At 37.7% G+C, this 26,082-nt stretch overlaps 1 protein-coding gene across 6 annotated transcripts in view; it reads left to right on the forward strand.

The window, feature by feature from the left end:
• Positions 1–26,082, forward strand: part of ADAMTSL1 (ADAMTS like 1) — an 858,582-nt gene that overhangs the window by 638,579 nt on the left and 193,921 nt on the right. For 4 of the 6 annotated variants that reach the window (XM_070589759.1, XM_070589760.1, XM_070589763.1 and 1 more), the window contains 3 exons: positions 17,320–17,524; positions 19,068–19,215; positions 21,741–21,825. In XM_070589759.1, coding sequence (XP_070445860.1) covers positions 17,320–17,524; positions 19,068–19,215; positions 21,741–21,825 — 438 coding nt within the window. Of the gene's footprint in view, positions 1–12,782; positions 12,834–17,319; positions 17,525–19,067; positions 19,216–21,740; positions 21,826–26,082 lie in introns of all 6 variants that reach the window. The other 2 variants (XM_070589758.1, XM_070589761.1) reach the window with 1 other exon arrangement.

Raw genomic sequence — 26,082 nt, forward strand, 5'->3', positions numbered from 1 at the left:
CCAAATAAGCTAGTTAAATTAAAATCTTTTGATTAAAAATAAATAAGTGTTGCTGTCCAATGTCCATTCCTAATCAAGTGTTATTAGTACCCACGCCCCTCGTCCTTATTGCTATCTGATGCCATCTCAGGGTCCATGGCTTTTCCATTTGTAAAGGTGCAGGTGAAGCTCTCTTCAGAGTTTTTTTCTTTTCTGATTTCTTTTCATTCTGGTTACTTATTTCTCTCTTTAACAAGGTCCAAGCCAATGGACCTTAACAAATGTAATGGAACAATGTTCTCAGGATTCTTTCTATTTTAACTCTGCCACCTGACCAGTGACATGATCAGTGCAAACCATAGTTAAGGGTCACAGCTGACCCATTTTAGCTTGTGGTGGGCCACACTGATTACCTGGGATCAAAACCAGTCTTAGCACAGTTCTACATTTGAACAAACTGAGGCTTTGTTAAAGAGAAAGCAGGACTTATTTCCAATAGTCACATTTTTTTTAAAGGTCTTTCTAATTAAGAGGTCTAAAGAGACACTTGACACTTTCACATATCATTGTTTGCTTTTTGGAAACCATAATTGGCCCTGAATTATTTGTAGGATCAAGAATCAGACTGACAAATGGAATATCTCAGATGATAAGCAGTCGTAGAAATGCAAGTCAAGAATCTTTTCATGGGCGTAACATTTGTCTTTGTCGTTGCAACACTTCCTGGCAAATCTCTTTATTAACTTAGCTTACTCATCCTCAACATATGAGACAAGATGTAAGAAAACTCTTCTCCTACAAAACTAATCATGAAGACCAAAAGATAAAGAATCCTTTCCAGCCTCCTTGGACTTCTGAGAAACACCTGAATGTTATTTTTAAAATCATAGTTTACTAATTATCTATACATAAAACAAAACTTTGAACAGTTAAAATGCTACATGAACAACGCGTAGCTTTGATTGGAGACAATGCAGTTTTAGTTTTTGTTTTCTGCTGTGAACTTTTTGGAGTTTATTTTCTTGTACTCTTCCTGCCTCACATTCATGAATTCTAAATTCGACTTGTGATGTGAAATTGTCTATTTCATATACCTAGCTCATAAAAGGGAACTCAGAATAAGAGTTTTTCGTTAAAGAAAGAGAAAAAATAGATATTTTAAAATTATGTAATTTAGAGTGAAGTTTAATTTAGCTTCATATTACACCAGAAAGTTATTAAAAATTGAATATGGTATAAAAACTGAATGAGGTGTTAAAATTTTGCTTGGACGTCTTTATTTTGGAAATATAAAGGGTTTGAAGTATTTTTAGCCAAAAAAATTATAACTAATACAATTGAACTCTATTTTAAAATTATTCTGCTTATTATATATCTTTATTCATATCTATATCAGGAAGACCAGTGTGTGAAAACATAGTTATTAGTTATCCCAATTCAAACAGATCGACTCAGTCATGGAGAGACTATGAAAGTATTATGCACACTTTCATGAAAATCTGTGTGTGCATTTCTAGAAGAAATGAGGGATTCACTCCCACACTGCATAAAACTTTTCCCCACTGGGAAAAAACTTCAGTGAGGAGATGGCCATGGAAGACAGGGGTGAAATACAACCATTTTGTTAACAATTTTAAGAAAATGTTTATAACCAGAAAAAAGTTATCCAGTTTTGTACAACTTCTGATTCTTACCTATCTTCTCTGTTGGAGTAATAATTGTGGCCTATTTCTTATGGAAAAGCAAAAGGCCATTCTATATCAAAAGAACTTTGCCTGTGAAATGTATGCTTTTTTTGCATCTTATGTTATTTTAAAACATCTAATACAGCACATGTACAAATGTTGGGACAGGTGGCTATTAATAAAAAAAGAAAAGTGAGAAAAGGAAAGAGAGAAAATAAGTTAGAGGCAAATGTCAGGAAGCTGCTTTTTTATTGCAGAGGTAATTAAACAAAGCTGTAAAAATTAAGACTTAGCAGTAGGAGAGATTTGAGAGGAAACTGCTTTAGGAAATGTGGCTATGCTACTCTGAGGTTAAGAAACTTTAGGATTGCTATGAAATTCATTGAACTCATTTGCATACCTGGGATCAAAGCAACCTTCCTGAATTCCAAGAGAAAATAAGAAGTGATGGTCTGAGAGAAGATAAAGAGACTCTGTAAAATAGATCTACCCTCTCATCAGACAGCAAAACCAAACCCTCAAGGAAGTATTTTCCAGCTACAGCTTTAACTGTCTAAATCAAAAGTGATACGATGGCATTAAACCAATGGCTTTGTGTCCAAAATTAGAATCCTTCAAAAGGGAAAACATAGATGTGCTTAGTACAGATAAAGTCACGTGTTTTTAAACTTCCAAAGAAATTTATTTTATGTAGCCATTGAGATGTCTGTTCACTTTGCTTATATTACACTTGTAGGATTTTGGCCTATTATATGTTATTTGAAAGCAAAATCCCATTTAGATAGCCAAGTTTATTTGCTGTAAAGACTGGAAAGTACCATGGACAGCAAAAAGGAGCTAAATATAATTAAGTCTGTAACCTGGGTTTGTTACTTTACCCTTCTGAGCCTCATTTTAGTCACCCACAAAATGGGTATGAGAGAGCTATTTTTTGCACTAAATTAGTGGTTTTCAAACTGTGCTTATAGAACCTGTTGTTCCACAGAGTTCTTCATTAAATTTCATTTGATATATTTTGAAGTATCTTTAAACAACTCAAAAATGTATATTCAAACATGTTAAGCTAATTTTGTTTATTTGAGCAAAGCTAAGTTGTAAAAATTGTTGTAACAATTGTAAATATAGTGTGCTACCAAAGTAGGCACTTTTTTGCCCTCATCGTTAAGTTCTTCGATTATGTCTGCAATTTTGAAAAAATAAGTATCCTAAGATTACAGATGAGCTGTAAAAACTGTTATCATTAGCAACTACTTCTCTTTGATAAGAGAATTTTCTCATTAAGACACATCTAAAACCAAAATAAGCCAGAAATAAACTGGATATGACAACCATTAGCCATAATCCTTGATATCTAATTTTCCTATTTACCAAGATAGTCTCACTGTTCTCGCTAATTTGCTTTATAATAAGTAAACGTATGCATTTGAGCTAATAAATGATATCACTTACTCACTTCACTCACCAACAGCATCCATTGGCTTCCATGGTTGTGGGTTGGCTCATCTAGTAGTACTTGGAGCTAAAGAGATTGTTGACCTCTAGCCTATTCTTTTCAAAATGATTTTTGTTTTATGTTTTTGTGGCTTTTTTTCTGATTCTTAATGCTAACTTAGAAATGTTGATGAGTTAAAAGTCTATAACAATAAAACTCACCAATAATCTCCAGTGCCCACAAATAACCACTGTTAATGCTTTTGCTATATTTCTTTTCAGCCTTGTCTGTAACTCATAACATAGATGAAATCATAGTTTAGACACTTGGAATTCATTGACTTAGCGTTCTTGGTTTCCACTATTCTAAAGCAAGCTTGAATGTCTATGATATGTAGGAACATTTTACTGAGACAGGAATTTGTGTCCCTTACACTACAAGACCAACCATTGAGCCTACCTGGCTGCCAGCAGTTCTATCCCAAGAGAGCTTTGTTGCTCTCTGCTGGTGTCAATTTATGCAGTCATTTTTATGAAGTGATAAAATACTTTGTTTCCTAGCCAAAAGTGGTCTCAAAAAGGAAACCAAAACTTAATGCTTAATGGAAGGGAAGAGAAAGTGAGGTTAAAAATGCAATGACTTTCAGCTAAAATTAAGAATGTTTCTCACTGGTGACTCAAGAGCTATCATATCACCAATCCCATCGTATGTTCTATACACAATGTTGTATATTTTCTGGTGGCAGGCCCAACGTGGGCACTCCCAGAAGTCCAGAGGCATGCCTCTCCTCTGGGAGCCTCTGTGTCACAGATCTGTTGCATGTTTAATTTGTTTTCTGCTTCATCCATTTAACACTATAGCAGGAACTCTTTCCCATGGAGCTAAGACACTTGGAATCTAATCAAATGAGAAATCCTCTCTTATGCCTGCCATGGTATAATCATAGCTTCTGTCTTACACCAGGGGAACAATTTTTTTTTAATGCAGTGCCTGCTGGTTTGTGTAATGATTTGTATCTCTTTGCCATCATGTGACAGATGATGGCAAAGTATGCCTATGGTTCAGCAACAACTAAAAAGGCATAGCTTTAGTTCAGTTAATAAGCACTTCATGTTTTCAGAGTGGCTTTAAATGTAAAATATGCTACATTTGGCCTTGCATATCTCAGTCTATGAGGCTGGTAAGACTGTTAAGGCTGTCTGGGGGAAATTGTGCAAGACACTGTTTGAGAGAAGATCAGAGAACCACCTTTTCAGACATTTTTGGCACAGACTTCTGGTTTTTCCTCCAAGGCAGTAATGAAGGGGGCTTAAGTTGGCAACGGTTGGACAAGTGAAAAAAGCTCTCACTCATCACACTATCATGGTCACAATCATTAGCAAACAAATCTGTTTCAAGCTGAAACTGCATCCAGATTCCCCCTTCCCTGAAGGAATTCAGAGCAACAGTCCTAAGCAAATGCCCAAACCTGTATGCCCCAAGCGGCAGTTCTTGGTGAATTCAAATGGACATTTTTGTCCAGCTCCATTTCATTTGACAGCAAATTGCGTAAGTCATCCCTGGCCATGGACCAAATTGTGAGCAAAATCTCAAAATTGAATCCTAATGCAAGTTTAAAGAAATAATCTGCACCATGAGAGGCAGGGCATGTAGTGGGAATGTAAAAACCTGGTCACACTAACTTGATGACCAGTTTGTACAATGGCCATACAGCCTGATGGTTAGAAGGGGAGCTTTGGGGTATAACAGCTTGTCTTGGGATCCTGGCTCTGCCACTTAGTAGTTGAGTAGCCTTTGGAAAATTACTTGTTCTCACTAAGTCTAGTTTTTTCATCCGTGAAGTGAGGATAATAACAGTAGTTACCTCATAGGGTTGTCATGAGGCATAAATGGCGTAATACATTTAAAGAGCTTAGTAGAGTGCCTGACACTTGATAAGCACTCAATAAATATTAGTTGCTGCAGCTATTATGACTAAGATTATGGTTATGATAATGTTGATGTTACCTCGGAGAGACTCTAAATCTCTCCAGAAATCAGCTTTCTCCTCCATGAAAGGAGAAGGTGGAACTCTAGAATTCTACGTGGGTCTAAAAAGGTAGTTCTCTATTTTAACAACAAGAGACACCAATTCCTAGGAAATACCTTCATGAAAGTAAATCACATTTATCGAATTTTTAAAATTAGAATCATCATGAAAAATTAAGATAATTAGCAACTCCTGAAGTCTCAGTGTCCAGTTGTCTAATAATCCCCACTTAACCAGCTGTGAGACACTGCCATTTAATTCACATGAGATTTATGCCATGTCCATCTTCAAAAAAGGAGAACTCAGTGTAAGAACTAGAAAATGATTGACCTAGTTAGCAATTAAAGTATAATGAAATGTTTTCCTAGTCACAGAGGTCTTGTTGTTTTATTACAATAGGTAAATGATTTAGAAAAGTAACTTCCTTCCTTTTGATTAACCTCATTTGAATATACTGCTTTGAGTAGCTAATGAGTAAGCACTAAGAAAGACTACCTTAAAATCTCACTTCTACTTTCATGCATTATTCATAGTGAGATAAATAAAGCAGAGTTCTGGTGCTTTTTAGGATGCATGGTCATACCCTTCTCTGGTTGATAGACATACTAGACATCATCAGACAATCAGCTGTATAACTCAGTTATTAGGGCAATTCAGTTCTTCTACCCAGCCAGCTCATTACTAATAATAATGGTCACTTTTTATGTTACATTTTAAACTTTATAAAAGTCTAGTTATTTATGAAATTCTCCTGACTAACTTGCAAGTTAATAAAACAGATGTTATCCTTATCCTCATTAATAACCTCAATCTCTCCGTTTGACATTATGAGCTAAGGAAGTGCTTTACTTAACTTCTCTAGGCCTGAGTTTTGCCATCTGTAAAATAAGTATAATATTCCTGCCAGAGAATAGTTATGAGAATTAAATGAGATAATGCACATAAAGCTCTTAGCAAGGTGCCACGCACTCGACAGAAGTTAGCTATCATCATTAAATTGAGAGCCAAAACTGTCAAATGACTGGCCCAATGTTACTTCTATGTGAAGTTGATAAAGTGCTTTCACATCCATTATCTCAATTCAGCTTTACAGTCCTTAGGAGGTTAGAGACGATCATTTGTATTTACAGATTAAAAAACTGAGGCCCAAAGACGTTAAGTGACCTACCCCAAGTTAGGGTGGACAAAAGAAAGCTGGGTCATGGAACGAAGAGCGTGCAGTTCCAGAGTGTCTCCTATGCTACGTAAACTCAGATAACTGATCCCCGGTGCAGCATTCATGCCATCATATCCCACAGGTACCCTTGGTCTTCATGATGCCTTCAGCAACCCGTGAGATCTGGCTTAAACCCAACATAGACCCCCACAGCCATCACAGAACTGCCAATAGTATCAGTGTAAAGTTTGGGGCCCTGGGTCTTTGAACTGACCACGTGCCTAGGTTAATCAAGCCTCTTTCATATAAGCATAAACACTGATGTTTACTCAAACCAAACAATGACCAAATCACTTGGGCTAGTACAGGAAGAGATACAGCCCAAGGAAATATTAGTCCCACTTATTTAAAAGCAGTTCAGAAATTGCATGCCTTAGTACCAGGAATCTTTAACTACAGAAATATAGATGTGAGGAAATTTTAATATTTTGGGCCAAATGATCAAAAACTCTCCAGTAGTTGGTTTTATAGCAGAAAATGAATATGTGCCTTAAAAATGTTTTCAACTCCTGGATGATAAAGCAGAGTTCTTCGGTCTGGTTCCAAAAGATAAATGAATGTTGTCTCGTAGGTACTATGGTTTAAAAAAGTTGTTACCTATTTACAGAATATTTTTCTCATTTGCTGGATCCCAACTTACCTCTTTAAATAATGGGGAAACTTACTGTGTTTCAAGAAGTCGCCAAATGTTAGAGTAGAAGAGATTTTTGAGATGATCACCTAGTTCAGTGGTTTTTAATCTGTGGTCCACAGAGCTCAGAGTTGTGCCCTCAACAGCCAGTAGGAAGGGGGTGGGTAAGACAGAGCACCATGAGATGGGTTTCCAGGCACCCCTTCTGACTTCATCTTAAAACTCTTGATTTCATCCATACTTAGAGTTTGCAGAAGACCAAAGCAGAAGTCCAAATATAATGCACTCAAGGTCACACAGAAAGAGAGTGGCAGGGGGAGAACTGACCTTCCGTCTCCTCAGTACACCATGATCCTCCATGCTCTGCCACCCATGAAAAAGCAAAGGCTTGTGTCTCTTCCAGCTTTTCGTTCCTTCTCTCCTGCCACATTCCAAACTGTTGCTTAGGAAGAGATTAGTTTCTATTGCCCTGGAGTTGTCGAGAGAAGATGAATTACTCTCTTCTATGCCAGAACTCCTTCCACCACTCTCAATTTCATTCATTTTTTTATTGAGTATCTATCCTGTGCCAAGTTCTATGCTTGATACCATGGCAAAGGCAAAGAAGAATCAACTAGAGTCTGGGCCCCCACACTGCCCAGGGGGAGTTGAGTCGTGCTGTTACAAAGCAGCATGATGCCTGAAAGACTCATGAGACACAAAGAGAAGAGAAGATTTGTAAAAAGCTGTCATGGCTCCTTCTGGGAGACACCCAATGGGAGAGATGCAGAGTTGAGCCGAGCAGGCTGGAAGCACAGTTGCCCTTAAGCTGATCCTTTCTCTGCCCGCCAATCACCCAATCACCTCTGCCTGCCAGCAGCCTTCCTAACCTGACAAACTACCCTCCAAAACAGTCTGCCCCCTCTCACAGAGGGCAGAGCTAGTGAAAGGCAAGGAGTGGGATTAAAGATGTGCACAGGGAGTGGCAGTTTGTTTGGGAGTTTCTTTCACTTTGTTTCTGTTTGTTTGTTTGCTTTAATTCCGGATGGTAGTTGTACTGCTTGCTTTTGCATCTGCACACCAATGGCATGATTTCATTGAATGAATATTTACTAATTGCCTCTGTGCGGGGCACTGTGTTAAGAGATACAGTAAAGAACCAATATCGAGTTTGTCCCATGGTGTTAAACTAAAGAAAACTTATACATAGTTAGAAGTTAGTCCATAGTTTAAAATGATGAAAGGAGTTAGTAATATGAGTGTTTGGGAGAGGAAGAGATGGTTCCTGGCTAGAGGTTGAGAGGGAAAATAGGGACAGACTTAGAAGAGGTAGTGCTTGGCTAAGACATTTCATTGGGCATTATGGAGCCACTTAAGACTTTTGAGTTGGGAAGTAAAATATAGGTTGCTATGACAGCAGTGAGCAGGCTGGATTGGAGGAGGCAATGCCCTCAGGCAGAGCTCTGTTAGGAGACTGCTGCAGAAGGGCCCAACTTCATGTCTCAAGGATATGTACTTGGCAGACATCTCAACTGGAAGAACTGAGCACCTGTAGGGAACACAGGGAGGAGAAGCAAAGATATCCCCCGGTACATAGCCTGGATGGATGGGAGGATGGCAGTGCTCTGAACAGGAACGACGATCACAGGAGAAGAAGCACTTTGCAGGAGAGGATAATGAATTGTCTGGATGCGCTGAGCTTGACAAACCTAGAGCACATGCAGCTGTCAGGAAGTCAGAAATGAGGCTCTGCAGCCCAGGAGAAGAGGCAAGAGGTCGTGAGAGAGTCACTGAAAGGGACAATTAAAGCCATGAAAAGGACTCCTTCTGGTTCATTTCCGTTATGAAAAGAACCCAGAACCCTGCAAATTCGGCACCCATGGAGTTAGTTATATTAGGATTTTTCTTAGAGAGAGAGATTTATCACAATATGTAAATTCACAACTGAGTAATGTGAGCCTGAATATGGCTTGATTTTTAAAGTCAAGGATATCGTTCTAAAGTAGCTTCTGAGATGATTTTAGGACAAAAACTCAATAATCTTTAAGCAACATGTGGGATTTGAGATAATGGCCTCATTTTATCCATTTATATCATAATTCCAAATGTTTCTATCTAACACTTTCTCAGACTTAAATTTTACTTTACTTGAATCTTCTAATTCCTGTGACTGTGTGTTATAGAAAACAGACATAAAAAGAAGAAAGCAAAAAACATCCATAATCCAAACACCAGGAACTGTTTTGGGTCTTTTTATAATATATTTCTAATATATATATACACAAATATGTACACACATATATGGACTTTATGAAAATGATCATATAGATATATGAACATATGAATTTTCTTAGTATTGTGGATCATATTGTACATTCTATTGTGTATTGAATTTTTTTCAGTTGACATTACATTTGAACATTTTCCATGTCATTAAAAGTGGTTCAAAAGGCTTTATGTTTATGTACTGCATAATATTTCATTACATGAGCTTATCATAATGCTGAAGCATTCTCCTGTCATTGGACAGTTCAGCAAGTACATACTTTGAGGACATGAGGTGTGATGTCTTTCTTCTACTTACAACACATGAGTCCAGAATGACTACTTCCCCTCCTCCTCTCCTCTTCTTCCCAGCATGACCCCTCATGTTGGGGATTTTAGATGGAGTCAGGTCACTCCCCAGTGTAAGAAGGGCCTGAGTAGTCAGAATAGTCAAGACAATGGAGAATGAGCGATTCTACCCCCAAGCCAACTATTTCTTATATTTTCCTTTCATGGTCATTTTTTTAAATCATTTTTGCTTCCTTCACCTCTCCCTAAACACTCAGATGCTTGTCTGAGTGCATGCATACACACACGTACATACACGTACACATATAAATCAAGACCTGAACGTGAGAACTTCTTAAAGTCCGTAAATGACATCCTTTTTCATCATTCTTCAATATGTACACTTCACCTAAGAAAAAGACCAAGTGTCTTAAATGTAAGCAATAGGAAGTTAAGTTTAGGCACCATTGCCTGCCCCTCTGTGACAGTGTGGTGAAAGGCCAGGGCAACGGCATGAACCTCAAGAGGGAACAGAGCCCATGCACACGAATATACATTAACAGGGCAGGACAGAGCACCATTGTTTTGATATCTTTCTGTTTTCACAGGTGCCATGGAGTCATTTTATGAGTCTTCACCATGACCCATGCCATAGAAAGACAAATATAGCTATAGTCTTGCTGAATGCAGGTTTAAGGCTCCTTGTTCAAACAAAAATATAATTTCAAAATCAGTCCAAAGCAAAGCCCAACATCCTGAATTCTATACGCTCCCACTTCCATTCCCTCCTCTGCTGGCCTATCTCCTTCCATATTAGTGCCTCCATTTTAAATGTCATCAGCTGATAAATCAGTTTGCAGAGATCTGCAACAGTTCATTCTAATATTGAAGATGACAAATCATAGCTTTAAATTTTTTCAGAAAAGAAGGCAATGCTATGCATTTCTGCACTTAGAAATTGATGTAGCCATGAGCAAAGACACTAGAGTTAGCTAAAATATAACTGCAAAGTCAATTTGATTTACTCCTTAATTAACTATTAGATGTATATTCAAAGTTACTAGAAGAACTTTGGAAGATTGGAATTCTTTAGAATATAATTCTTTTGGAAAGAAAGTTTCCCTAATTGCTACACATAAAGATTATTGGAAAGAGATCACACCGTTCTAGCAAAAGGCAGGATTAGTCTTTCACATCCGATTTTTTGTATGTCAAAAGAAGCCAGAAAGGAGGCACTGGCAGGGTGTCATAATGGTTAAGTTTGTGCACTCTGCTTCAGCAGCCCAGACTTTGCAGGTTCAGATCCCTTGCAGGGACCTAGCATCACTCTTCAAGCCACAGTGTGGCAGCATCCCACATAAAACAGAAGAATATTGGCACAGATGTTATCTCAGTGACAGTCTTCCTCAACCAAAAAAAGGAAGATTGGCAACAGATGGTAGCTCAGGGCCAATCTTCCTCACACAAAAAAAGAAAAAAGCAGAAAGGAATAGAAAGTTTCTCTAACTTGGGAAAACAGAGAGAAAGTTTAAAGTTAATATCTGTTCCATTCTCGTGTGTGTTAGAGCCATGGGATTTTGAGCACACCCAAAAAGCAGCATCCAATTTCATGAACATAGTTACTTAAGAGTAACACACCTACACATATACCATGACGATTTAGTCATACAAATAACTACATAAAATTTACTCATGTAAGATAAATAAATAAATTAGTACTCCAATGGTTGTCCCTCCTGGGAATAGAAATCTGTCTTCATAATTTTGTTTCCCATTGTCTTTCAAACAAATTTGATTTCTTTCATGTATCCCTTTACCTTTCAGTAATTTCTTTAGGAATTCCCTCCTTATTACTCCCTCTTTCCTCCTTATCTACCATGATCTCCAGTCAGTGCTGTTTTTTTATCTTGCTGATCCACAGTATACCCAGCTCACTCTTTCTACCCAAAAACTTAGGTTGGCTAGCCATGTAAAAAGAGCATATTATATCATCCTATATCAGAAGATGGGATCAAAATGAAAGTTTGGATTAATTTATTTAAATATAAATATAAACACATTTATATTGAATATGGAGATATAAATATACCCCCATCCATCCATCCATCCAAGGATACATATAGAATTCATGAGTTCCTTCAGTCATCAAAAGAGGGGCTTCATATCACTTGTCAGTTGCAAAGTAAGTGTCATCTGCTCATGTCCTACGATGCTCTACAGTGGGGTGCCACCTGTGTAGTGAGCTCTGTCTCCCACTCTTGACGCAGGGTCCATTGCACTAGCCCTCTTATCCAAGACCCATGACTTATACATCTTCCACTAACCAGGGGACCCAGCAAGAAGAAAGTCTTGGCAATTGGAAGCTTCAGTGAAAATCAATGGGGTAGGTTAGTGTACTTCGCTGGAGTCCTAAAGGCCTCTGGGGACTTCCACCCAGCATATAATATCATTTCTGTGGGTCCTTAGCCACAGAGCCTATCATGTCATGTCTTATGATTCCTTCAGTTTCTATCTCCAAATCTCTCAGCTTTCTCAGGACACTAGATATGCAGTCGTGACAATCACAACCACCATAAGAGCAGTTAACACATTATCACATTTTATAGACCACAAAAAAGACCAGTCGTATTTATTATCTCATTTTAACCACCCTACCTTTGTTTTGGTAGGGAACTTGCTTTTCTTGATAGTTGCCTACTATATTGACTAGTTCCCCTTCTTTTTAAAAAATAACCAAGTGGCTCCTTTCCAGATATTACTAAAATCCTTAGACCTGCCAAGAGAAGAAACCTATTTGCTAATGCACATTACGTAGGCTGGTCAATTCCCAGGTACATACTCATATATAGCTCTCTCTTTCATCAGAAGTGAGACAGTAACTATAATTGCTTGGTGAGCATCTGGAAGTAACATTAATAATGATGATAATAATGACCTCATAGGATGTATAATTGGGGGGATTAAAGGATATTTACAAGCTTACTATGTCATAGCTAATGATGAGGTGCCAAGATTTCTTGCCATCACCCTTTGCAGTGGTATTTCCTGCTTGGATCAGAGAACTAATTATAGTAAACGGTGCCCTTTCAAAGAACTTGCCCCATCCTAAAGCGTAAGCTAGCATAAAGCTATTAAACTGTTTTAGTGTTGTTTTTCAGAGACAATTTATTAATGTTGTTTTGCATTTGTCTAAAAAAATTTGTATAATGTAATCATTTAGTGTTTATGTTATTGTGTGTACCTTCTACTCAGAGGGTTGGCATTATTGTTCCTAACAGTGACGGATACAAGCAGATCATGCCTTATGACCTCTACCATCCCCTTCCTCGGTACGTAAATCAATCATCCTGATGCTAGAATTAGTAAATCAGTCTTCTGCTTCTTTTATATATATATATAGATTCTGTGTTTTTCTGTAAAAATAAGATGGTAGATAGTATATTTTGCAATCCAGCCTCAGCTCTCCTTTTGAATAATACTGGCTTGCTCAGACTGTAAGCTTGTCATTCAAAAACCATTTTAAGATAGGATCATATTACATCGGAGTGGACACAGTAATTCACTCTGATTAGATACAGTGTATGGGTTTATGTTATGTCTTTCTTTGACTCCTTTTGTCCGTTTCCGTGTTTCCTCTGCTATAGAACCCTAGTCATTAAAGCACTGTTGCTAACTGTTAAACAAACACTGCCTGAAGTATTATGACAATCCCACTAACGGGGAATTCCAGATGTGGTATTACTTTGCAGAGGGACTTTGAGTATCCTCTTTTTGTTCCCAAGAAATTGTAGTTAAGTACAAAAAGGCAGTTTTTCATATCCTTATTGTTCACAACATTTGGGGGGGGGGGGGCATTTTTTTTCCAAAACATAAAATTCCATGTGCTGTGTTGCTTTTTTAAAGTATAGTATTTTTAAAAACTAGAAAAAAATAATGAAAGTGATTGAGGAATTTTTAATAGAGCTTGTTCTCTTTATTAATATATTCATAAGAAAACTGGAGAAGCTGAAAACTCTGCTAGCTACCGAATGTATTGCCTGCCACATTGGACACAGCTCCCCAGAGAGCAGAAATTCAAGTTGGGTTCCAAGTAACCACTGTGCTAAGAGGGACCTTTGCTCTATGCTCGTTGCTCATTGGAATTTCAAGGAGTCAGCTACCATTTAGACTTAGGGTTTAAATCAGATCACCAGTGGTTGAAAATAATCCATGGTTTAGTAATGCTCAATCTCAAACTAAGCAAAACCCAGAAAATAATTTTATTCTAAACTGTAAAATAAAGCAAAGTTTGATCCAAAGTCTTCAAATACTCAAATTGGAATCCAAATAGAGGCCCTTGAGGTCATCTACTCCAGCTCCCAACTGATGCTTCCTTCTCCCACTCCTTCGCCAACAATCATACCCATACATGATACTTATATGAACATATGTATTTATATAAATATGCATGTGTGTACTTAGTGCATATGCATTCACACATGTATATACACATATGTAGATATTTATATAATACATACACATCAGTGCAAGCTTCCATCCAGCCTCTACTTAAATACTTCCAGTGACTGGCAGGGAATTCCCTTTTCACCATTCTAATGGTAGCGTGTAGAGAGGGGCATTTGATTTAGGGCTGCTATATGTAGTAGTTTGGGTTTTTTTAAAGTTCTTCCACTACAGGGTTACTCATTAGTCAGCTCCTTCCCATTTTCCTATGACTATATTGATAAAGATGATAAATGACTTTAGAAGGCTACGGATGTATCATTTTGCTAGTTTGATCCAGAACCAAACTTATACAGTAAATTCTTCTCCTTGAAAAAAATGGAATGAAAATATAAAAAGATTAATTTGACTGAACCAAGATTTCACTTGTGTTCAATTCCCATACCTGTAAAATAATTATCCTCTAGATACATGTATCTGTTTGTGTGAAGGAAATATATTTCAAGATAAAAGCAAGGTTGGGTGTCGGGGGAGCAACATCAAGTTTATATTTTTCCTGTAATGGCACTCCTAAGTTTCCTTTATATCTATGATCTCTCTTGTTTATATTTCTCTGGTATGACTAATGCCTGTCTTAGGTTAAACTTGATTTCCTATATATTCAGAAATCCCCCAAGTGCCAGAACTCCAACATCCTCAATGGCAGACTGAAATGAGCCTCCTTGATGACTGTTTGTACCCTGTCCTGTGTACACATTGGCCTGTCCATGCATCACAATTGGAAAGGACAATTAGCCAATGAACAGACTGTATTTCTTACCCCTTGCACTTCTGTACTGAACTAATTCTATAGTTAGATATTCTGCTTCATTGATGAAGTCTTAGTAAATGGAAGCTATTTCTACAAATAAGTTTTCATTTCATACGAGGAATTGAGAAACAAAAATGGTTCTCAGATGGCTCCTACCTAATGATCAAGGCAGAAGGCTTTACTTACTGAAATTATTTGAATGGATTTAAGACCACAGGTGTAAATATAAAACACTCTGAATAAACTTTTAGATTGTTTTTTCTTGTTTTTGGTCTTTGACTGAAACACATGTCTGAACATTATATAACAATGTAGTCCGATGAATTATGTTTAATTCATAATTAATGTATGCAACTTTTCTACATCATTCTTAAATTTGAGAATTTCTTAAATTAAACACACTGTGTGTTTAAAAAATTGAGCCAAAGGAGTTAACACAGATGATATATGAACTCATTTCTTATTCTTTCAGGACAAGATTCTTGGATATGCTTTTTTCTGCCAAGCACTTACCTCGTCCCTGTTTTAAGATATCCTAACTGATGCCCTCTTTTAGTTTTTGCTATACTTTCTTTTAAGCACCCGGACATGTTTTGCTTTCAAATTCCACATAACCCTATTATTTTGCAAGAATTCACATGATAATTTTTCACATATAGAACTATACTTATATGCCTGAACCATACTATAAATTCTTAGGATAATATTAGCATCATTTGTCTTTCTGTGATCACTGACATTGAAAAGGATAGTTATTACTGTTTATGAAATTACACTATGGGTCAGGTCCAAGTGTTGAGACAGAAATTAATCACTCTTTAGAAGGGTCAAGTTTAGGGATGTCAGAGTACCAATTAGAAAATGTGCTCTTTTTATGGCATCTTAATGTTCCAAGAGATTAAATGTACATTCAAAAACATATTTCCACTGTCAGATCAAATCCAATGTGAATGTGTGCTTATGTATTCAGCCCAATTTCAGTCTGAATCAGACCTGTTGTCCACCTCCAGAGGGAAGCTCTCCAGAGATTTATATGGAGACAAATGAGAATTGGTCTTACGCTTTTGGAAGAGAAACCCTCTACCAAGCTGCCACATTCTCTTGAAAGGGATCAGAAAGTCTCCTAAGGGCTAAACAGAGGGCCTCAGTTTCCCCATAATAGTATTTTCTTATGTGTCTCCTGGGGAAATATGCATAGGAAAATATTGTACTTGGCAGCATCTTTAGGCTGTTGGCAGTGGAGATAACAATTGTTGCCTAGACTTGAACAGTGCAGAGAAAATGTGGAGAAAAATTCTCTGTAACTGGGAAACACACATTATCCAGGCTCATACAGAAGAGAAGTCAAGCTCACAGTATACATGAAATCCTACTTACGGAATAATTAATGTCTCCACAGGATGCTTGTGCAATATTTTTCAATTTAACTATTCAAGTGTATCAACTTGGTGACATTTTGTTTTTCTCTCATTAAAATGATCTCTCTCATAATTCTAAAAGAAATCTTAAAGTTCCTTAGGAGTCCTCATCAACAAGCAGAATATATGCAAAAAAAGACAAGCTTAATTCCAAGTTCCTATTTTTAAAAAGTCTACATTCTCTACATCTACAGGAGGAGAGAAAAGAATCAGGCAAAGATATCTCTCTGCATCTAGTCCCAAATACTTCAGAGCTGTGTCAAGATCTGAACAATCAATGGAATTCTCTTAAATGTTATTGACAATATTGTTACTTTCTCCCTTACTTAACTGCATCTCTAGATTCCAATGCCATCAGCCTTCCAACCAAAACCAAACTTCTTCACAATTCCAAGTGTTCTTTACTTGGGGGACACTAATGGCCAGTATCCCTCAGCAGCTAGAAACAAGTAGATAATGCCTATATTAACACTTTTGCTCCTTAGTGTAATGATGGCCTGGTTTGAACATCAGAATTGTTCTAAATCCATGTAGTCCCAAAGCTGATGATTGTGGAAGCAAGGGAGAAAGAATGTTTGGTTTACTTAGATCTTTCATGAGCTTCTCATGTAAAAGTATCCAGAAGCTAAGTAATGAAGTACTACACTGACAATAAAAACTGTCAGCCCAGGTGCAAACTGTTAGTGTTAACTGATTAACCAACTTTAGTCTTGACATAGATTGAGATTTAGTAAAATATATATATATATTATATATGCAGAATATATATTTATAAAATATAGAATAAAGTGACTATTATATATATGCACACAGAATATTCACTGAAACTATAGGAAGAAGGACTGAATAGCCCTCTTTTGAGTCGATTACGGACAGCACAGATATCCTTGTAAACGGCTCTCAAAACAGTAATTTCTTACTCTTGTGTAGCGCTTCAAAGTTTACAGAGCACTTTTGCCAACATTGAATCCTTCTCTGTTACTCATCAGATTTCGGTCAATAGATCGCTTTTGGTTCTCTGGACTGTAGCCTCTCAGAACCTGATTGCCCCAATAGGCACTGGGAATGGGGTTGGTCAGAAAGGTCACTGAGGAGGTTTGGCTATGTGCATGTCTGCCCTGATGACTCCCCTTGCTTCTGTAGGTGGGAGGCCACCCCGTGGACCGCGTGCTCCTCCTCGTGTGGGGGGGGCGTCCAGAGCCGGGCAGTTTCCTGTGTGGAGGAGGACATCCAGGGGCATGTCACCTCAGTGGAAGAGTGGAAATGCATGTACACCCCTAAGATGCCCATCGTGCAGCCCTGCAACATTTTTGACTGCCCTAAATGGCTGGCACAGGAGTGGTCTCCGGTAACTGTGCCTTCTTTCTTTGTTCGTTAGGAGAGTAAGTCCACTCTTCCCTCTCATCATCATGACCCCACCAGCTACCCTATGCAGTTCCCCACTTCTCCTCTTGAGGTGTCTAGAAACCTACCAGCTTAGCTCCTGGAGTAGGCATGCCCCAAATGCAGCATGACCAAAACAAATGAGTGAAAATATACATATATATATATATATATATATCTTTCCTCAAGTTACTTCGAGAAGCTTCTATTGCTCCCATCATGTTCCCTCAAGTGGCAAGGGGAGGCAAATGCCTGTCAAGAGTAATTAAGGCTGAGTGACTGATCCTGAATCTGTGAAAGCTGCTCTGATGATAGAGCTCAGTAAACCAAAAGTTTGGTGTCATTTTTTATTTCTTATACTCATCTATATCCAAAAAGGGTCTGAGTGGATTAAAATTAAAACTATGTATATTATTCATTGAAAAGAAGATGACATGAAAATAGCAAAGCAATTAGAATGGGGATGGAGTAGGATAATTAAAACCAAAAACTTCTAGATGTTAGGGAAGCCGCTTAGACATAAAATGTTATTTTGGGTTTCCTGGCCACTAATGCAAAAAGGGTTGAAAGGGAAAAGGAGATAGAAAGATGAGGAGATAAACCATTGTGCCCTCAGCCACAGAGTTGACAAAAGGCTCTTCACTTAGCTACCTGGCTTTGTGGCAGCAAATCAGAGCTGATGTTTCTCTCCAACTAGAGTTGCTCCCAAGCATGTAGAACCACTGAAGGTGCTGTCTACATCTGGCCATTGAATCACTTCCTCTAAAGATTTTTTTCCATGTCAATATAATCAATTGGATCAGTCACACTGCAATATAAATTATCTATGATGTCAGTGAAAAAAATTTTCATGTGTATGTGGGAGCCAACATTTCCCATATTTGGGACCTGAGTCATTAGCAAAGTGACTAAGTAAAATTAAGATGCAGTACTGGTGTTCAAAATTGAGCACACGGGGCAGGCCCAGTGGCGTGGCAGTTTAGTTCATGTGCTCTGCGTCAGTGGCCCAGGGTTCACCAGTTTGGATCCCGGGCATGGACCTATGCACTGCTTATCAAGCCACATATAAAGTAGAGGAAGATGGGCACAGATGATAGCTCAGGGCCAATCCTCCTCAGCAAAAAGAGGAGGGTTTGTGGCGGATGTTAGCTCAGGGCTAATCTTCCTCAAAAATAAATAAATAAATAAATAAATAAAATGATAAAAAAATAATTGAGCACACTCTACAGTTTCTTTTCTCCTTCTTTTTGCTCCTTGGTTTGGGACTTTGCACACAGTGGGTGCTGACTGACTAAGCCAAAGCTAAGCAATTGAAAGTGATTTAACTTTCAGCTAGCTTCACCCCCAATAGCCAAGTAGTATAAAGATCCCATGACTGGTAAGAAGTGGTCTAAAGCCACCAGGAGTCCTTATATAAATGCTGTCCTTTAAAAAGTCGCAGGTGGGAAGAAAGAAAAGTAAACAAGGCTTTGCCTATGAGTCTCCTCTCTCTTGCACTCTCCTTCCAGTGCACGGTGACGTGTGGCCAGGGCCTCAGGTATCGTGTGGTCCTCTGCATCGACCATCGTGGAATGCACACAGGAGGCTGTAGCCCCAAAACGAAGCCCCACATAAAAGAGGAATGCGTCATACCCACTCCTTGCTATAAACCCAAAGGTAACTTGATCGTGCTCTGTTAGCAGTCTTCTCACTGTTACGTGTATTCGGGCACTGTTTTAAACTCCTTGGAATGTTTTTAAGTATCCCAAGTGTTCTTAGTAACTATTCTTTGTAACTTAGACTCCACTAAATGGACTTAACTCTTTTTTAAAACCTTTCACATATTTGCTTGCAAATTGTTATTAAGCACTACATATTTATATAATTCTCTCCTGGGTCATAAAGTTGTTTGAAGACCGTTGCTGAAAATATCAGGTAGGTCTGCTTCAAAGGAGATATTATAGAGATATTGGAGAAATACATGTGCGATTTACTATCCACAATTCTTGCTGTTAAAAACAATTCCGTGAATCCAAGAGTGTCTACTTTGCTAAGCATGAAACACATTGGGAAGGTCATACTTCAAACTGATGGAACAGAAAGCTGTTGCTTTTTATATTGAAAATTAAAAGGTTAGTATGACACTGAATTCCAGAATCATAATTTGAAATGAAAAACTGGAATAAATGAGAATTTAATGGATACTGCAAATAATTTATAAAAAGTAAATATTAGAAAAGTTCTACTTAGTGAGCAAGACATTATAATTATATTGGGTCTCTCAGATTAGCATGAATACCAATCTGACATCTTTGCTAATTTTGTTAGTCTGTGTCAATGAAGTAGAAAATTCCAAAGTTATAAATTGTTCAGAAGTAAAGAACTCCTATTTTTAATATCTATTTTTAAAAGCTTCCTCCTATTTTTAATATCAAATATAATTCCTTTCTGTTTCTTAGTTTATTTCTTTAAACCATTAAATTTCTCTGAAAACCAGCCACAGTGTAGCTCCTTATATGATAGGCTGCCCTGGGTGGAAGTGAATGACATCATGAAATCTAAATTAATGATATAAAAGGAAACGAAAAACAAAAAACTTACCAGAAATCCTGATCAATTTTAGTCAATACATCTCTCTCTAAGACTTAGTTTCTCATCTGGAAAGTGAGGATAATGATAGCAACTACCTCAGAGACCATGTGAGGATTAAATGAGCTATAAGGCAAAGTGTACTTAGCCCACTGCCTGACATATGGTAAGTTTTCCACAAATGTTATCTTCAACTCTTGATTATCATCTGCATCCTCAAATATGGGAGAAAGTGGCCAGTGGTACAAATGACAGGATTAGGTTCAAATAGATCGTGAAGTGTTACCAGCCTACCATTAGTGAGGAGCTGAATGCTTCATTATTGGAAGGCAGAGATGACTCGCCCTGGCAGCGATGGCAGCGTTGACTGAGTCCTTTAGTTGGGAGAGATGGGCTAGTTGTAAAATGAAGTACGTATAGGTGTCGAGTTGCTGTGTTTAAAATGTTAGCAAATCCTCTTGGCTTTAGCAGTTTACATTTCTCACTCACTTTGTTTTCTGACAACACACAATTGCTTCACATCAAGGGGCAAGAAGTGATGCCCCTAACTGAAAACAGTCAATTATTTATTAGCTCTGTCTTTACCAAGCCACTTAAGAGAAAGAAAAACAGTCTGTGGTTAACTATCAAGAATAAAATCTGGATTTTCACAACTAAGTCGTGAGTCCGGCTCTCTAAACATCGTTAAAATGCCATATAATTCTGTGGCATGTGCATATACAGATATATTCCTTTCATCTTTACAATTATATGTTACAAAATGGTGATAGAGCTTCACTGGCTCATACTATAAAGGCAAATATGCCATAAATGAACCTAATAAATATGTCAGAATGGGAATCTTGGCAGTTACTTCTGTAGGAGCGGCTATAACCTCCCTCTTTCTTTCTCTCCTCCACAATTTTTTCCAGGAAGTAGTTAGGAAGCTTGTTCTGAATTGTTTGGCCAAAGCTAGATAAATAGGTGAAACAAGTGAAATTATGGGTTGTGGACCCTAAATTGCTCATATTCGATCGTCAGTGAGCCTTGGGGTGGTAGTGAATGAGTCAGATATCTAAAGTAAAGTTTTGTGAATTTCAGAGTGGCAGAGTTCTGTTTTGTTTGTTTTTGACAACATGGCATAGATCACAGCCAAAAGGCAAAAGAGAAACAAATTAGAATTTATGAAAGTATCATAGTATAATTACAAATTAGAATTTATGAAAGTATCATAGTATAATTTATTGTATTTTGTGTTTGTTTTAAAAGGTAAATATTGCTCTCTTTTCAACAGGAAATAGTGAAAAGATACTATGATGACGACATACATATTGAGCTGGTACTCCTAGAGTTATGACTTTCATAATAGAAAGACTTTCCTGTGCTCCTTAACGTAATAAAGGAGAAGCATATACACAAAGACTAGTATTGTTGAACACTTTAAAATCTGATTCTTTTTTTCTTGATGTAACCATCATCAGAGGCAGAAATTTACCTGAAAACTTATTTGCGGTTATCAACATAGTTTCTAGGTAGTGCACAATCAAGAAGTGGAAAGGAGAAAAAGGAATTTCCCTGAAATCTCAAATTGGTTCTAACCTCTTCTCTTTTATGGGCGTGTACTTAATTCTCAGAGAAACTTCCAGTCGAGGCCAAGCTGCCATGGTACAAACAAGCTCAAGAGCTGGAAGAAGGAGCTGCTGTGTCAGAAGAACCTTCGTAAGTTTTAAAACCACAAGTTGTTTTGCTGTTGAAGATGATTGGTTTCAAGAAAGCAGCGTCTCACTGGTTGTGGCTTTCCCGGGTTCTGAACAAAGTGTCATCTTCTCACCAAGGGTGAAATGAGGCTTAGGGGCTGTCAAATTGGAGATTGACCAGTTTCAAAGTGTTTCTCGAAACTTAGGATTGCCCTCTAAATACCTTTTAATTTTGAAGTAAGAAAATGAAGGTGTCCTGCCCACCTTCTTCTCCACAATCTGACCTCCTCTTTTCCAAGAGGTCAAAGGTGGGAAGGCCCAGGCTGCATCTGATGATGTGAGATAGATTTGATGTGAAAGTCTGGGCAGCTTTTCACACTCCTTATCTCCCAGCCTTGCAATATAGCCACTCACAAAAATTAAAGGGGGAGTAAAATCTATCTGAGGGCAAAGGAAGTTTATTAGCTTTTCTTTTCCCTTTCTTGCTGGGATTGGCATCAAATGGCTACCAGGTCTTTGCCTAGTGATCACAGTCCCATACCTGCTTAAGGCCATGAAATTTGTAACACCAGTAGACACAAATTTTCCAGATGCTTCAGAAGAAGAAACAACGAGGAGAAATAAACACAGATTAATTGATCAATTGATTGTTCAATAACTGTATATTGATTCTACTAGAAAATGCTGATGGGTGTATCTGTGGCATCATTTTTTTTTCTTTTCTTAAAGATTGCCACCTGAACTAACATCTGTAGCCAATCTTCTTTTCTTCTCCTTCTTCTTCTTCTTCTCCCAAAAGCCCCCAGTACATAGTTGTATATCCTAGTTGTAGATCCTTCTGGTTGTGCTGTGTGGGATGCCACCTCAGCATGGCCTGATGAGCGGTGCCATGTCCGTGCCCAGGATCCGAACTGGCAGAACACTGGGCTGCTGAAGTGGAGCCCGCCAACATAACCACTTGGCCACAGGGCCGGCCCTTGCAGTATCATTTTTAAGAATAAGGGAAAGTACTTCATTGATGAATTTCATTTGTGACCAAAGTAATTTCTCAGATTGATGGTTTCTATATTAATTTATTTAATACAAGTATTAGGTTCTGTGCTATGCATGGGTACATATGACATGTTCCCCACCATCCTGGAGCTCACAGGATAGCAGGTAGGATATGAAATAGTTTCCAAATTCCACCCAGAGTTTAAGTTTTACTGGGGATGTAAATTAACATTATAATCTATGTTCAAAAGCAATTTTCTCAGAATCATCCTGTTTGAATCTAAACCTCATACGTTTTGCCAGAACACAAATTGTATTCGTGACTCACACCGTAAACAGCAAGAGGTTGAAAAAGAAATCCAAAATACAGATTGGTACAGTGACCAAAATTCATTTGTAAAGAAATGATATTCAGTCACTTGGTTTCACAGAAAAATGGTTCATGCATTAGGTAACACATTTCTTACTTAAAACGGCAATAAGCAAAACATAAATTACTTCTAGACTATGAAGTTACTTCAGCACCTTTTTCTACTTCTTTGAGAAAAAGCTTTAAGAAAAGCAACTAACCATTGCACAACTGCAGAGGAAAGGCAGTGGTTAAAGATCGCAGTGCAACCTTTACGTGAATATATGAAGGCTTAAAACTTTTCGTTTCTCTCCTGCCAGTATCTGGCTTAACAGGCCTTCTTGCTGCTGGAGAGGAAGTAAGCAGTTCATTTTAGAGGGTATTAGCTCTTTAATCCACTAAGGTCCTGTTTAAAACACAGAAATAGGGCGCATGTAATTGGAGCTAGTTGCTCCTTATATGTATTCTTAGGTTAAACACATTTAAAACCAGATATGTATTATTTTACCTAAATAAACTCTGCTCTCTTGTACACTATATTTTGTCATTTTGTCTAAAGCATAATCCTGTATATAATATTGCAATATGGGGGCTGGCCCCGTGGCCGAGTGGTTAAGTTCGCGCGCTCCGCTGCAGGCGGCCCAGTGTTTCGTTAGTTCGAATCCTGGGCGCGGACATGGCACTGCTCATCAGACCACGCTGAGGCAGCATCCCACATGACACAACTAGAAGAACCGACAACGAAGAATACACAACTATGTACCGGGGGGCTTTGGGGAGAAAAAGGAAAAAAATAAAATCTTTAAAAAAAAAAATATATATTGCAATATGACCAAAGTTAAATAATATAACAAAGTTGAAATTAAATGAAAACATCTTACATTGATAATTAAACATCGTTCCCGTTATCAGATGCTTCTCAAACGAAAGCCGTTTAAGTGGAGTTTAACGCTTCCACAGCAGCATTGCCTAGACCATGGTCAAACATATTCTGTAATGAATGTTTTCCACGAAAGGTCTGATTAAGATGCATTATGTTTAACTTTAATCTTAATAAAATCCCTAAAGTAGTTAAACACATAGTTTTAGCCATTTAAACTATAGCCATATATTAGATTATTAAATTTTACTCCTGGTGTAATGGAATTGCCATCTTGGCATGATTAATCTGAATTGAAGTAAATTGTAATTGAAGTGCTGGTGCCAGCTAAAGGAAATGTATACAATTATGCTCAGAACAATTTTTATACCAAAATGAAATAAATGACAGCTGTGGAATAATGCAATGAAAGGTATACGGTTTCCACATTTTAATATACTTTACATGTTTAGCGCACTGAACCCTAGGAAAGGTCCTACGTGTCACGTTATTTTTTTATTGATTTTGAATTTTAAAAACACAATTTTGCGTGGTCTTAATTCTTCCTTTTTTTTAAACCACATGGACTAGTCTCTAAATGTATGTCACAACCTATAATTACTCTCCATAGTATAATGAAAAAATGATATACTGTCAGCAAGTCTTTCCTTCTCCCCACCAAGGAGACTCACATTGCTTAAATTAAATGGTAATGTCTAGGAGCTGTGGCCGTCACTTCTGAGCTGCTACAGAGAAGCAGGAACAATAGTCCAGAAATATTATCTCTCACTGGAGCTCCAGCTAACACGGAGAGCTCCATAGTAAAACAGCAAATATTATTTATTTCCACCTATGTAAAATGAAATATTCTCACCAGCCTGTCTCATTAAGCAACATAAAAAAATCAGCAGCTCAAAGTCTTTAGCATATGGAGATACTGTTATCGAATATTAGATACTTTTGGTAACCCCAAAATGAAAAAATAATGGGTTAGCACTCTGGCCAAAAAATGTGTTAGAAAGCAGCCACTCAGATACGTTTAGAAGACAACTATGATTAAAGACTAAAAACTGAACTAGCAAGAAATAACTAGAAGTTTAGAGAACAGAAGTATGTGCCAGCATTGTTGTTCCACTAAACTAAATGCCATGCAGAAGATACAAATGCGGATATCAGTGTCACAGAATAGCTGAAATAAGTGTCGAGACAGGGTCACGTTACGGTAATGTACTTAATGTTGAGATTCCTCTTATAAAGCTGCAGCCTCTTTCTTTCAGGAGTACTTTGGGACATTGACTGTTTTTTTTTCCCTCAGCAACGGACTGATTTATTTATGACATATTTGATTCATATGGTACCAAGGTAGGAATATTGTGAGGAATATATTTTCTTGATATAATAAATGATTTCTTAACCCACTTATGGGAGTCAGACCCTCTAAACGGATTTTTCACTAGTGGCCATGGTTTGTCTTGATCCAGGCACATGTTTTTATCAGGTTTTCCTGACAACCAGCAGTGAGCATCTTTAAGCGAGGTATTTTGTCTCTGTCCATTGAACAGATCAATATGGGCAATAACCAACCCCAAACCGAGACTAAGAGATGTGGGGCTTTAGCCAGTGAAGCTGCTCAAGCACAGACGATCTTATAAATAAATGCAATAAAGTGAGCTTGCTTCCAACGATGTCAGCTGAGGAATGGATAGAAATCCCTGCCACCCAATTAGCACAGAAGGAATTAGGGTTAGAGTTGCATTTTTCTGAGGGATAGGGGCAGTAGCATGCTAGCACTAGAAAGGAGGAGATGGAAAAATGACCGACAGAACTCTCTTCTGCTGTTATTCGAAATATGTTTTTTCAATTTGCCTCTGGGTGATGAGAGTATTGTTACGTCTAGGATACATCATTTATTTATTCCTTATTTTTCCCCGATTTTAGAGCTTATATTTATTATAATTCAAGCCTAAATAGACACCCTAGCCACTTTTTAAAAATTAATTATTTTTATTGCAGTAACATTGGTTTATAACATTATATAAATTTCAAGTGTACATCATTATATTTCGATTTCCGTGTAG

This window comes from Equus przewalskii, chromosome 22 (assembly GCF_037783145.1).
Source record: "Equus przewalskii isolate Varuska chromosome 22, EquPr2, whole genome shotgun sequence".
NCBI lineage: Eukaryota > Metazoa > Chordata > Mammalia > Perissodactyla > Equidae > Equus > Equus przewalskii.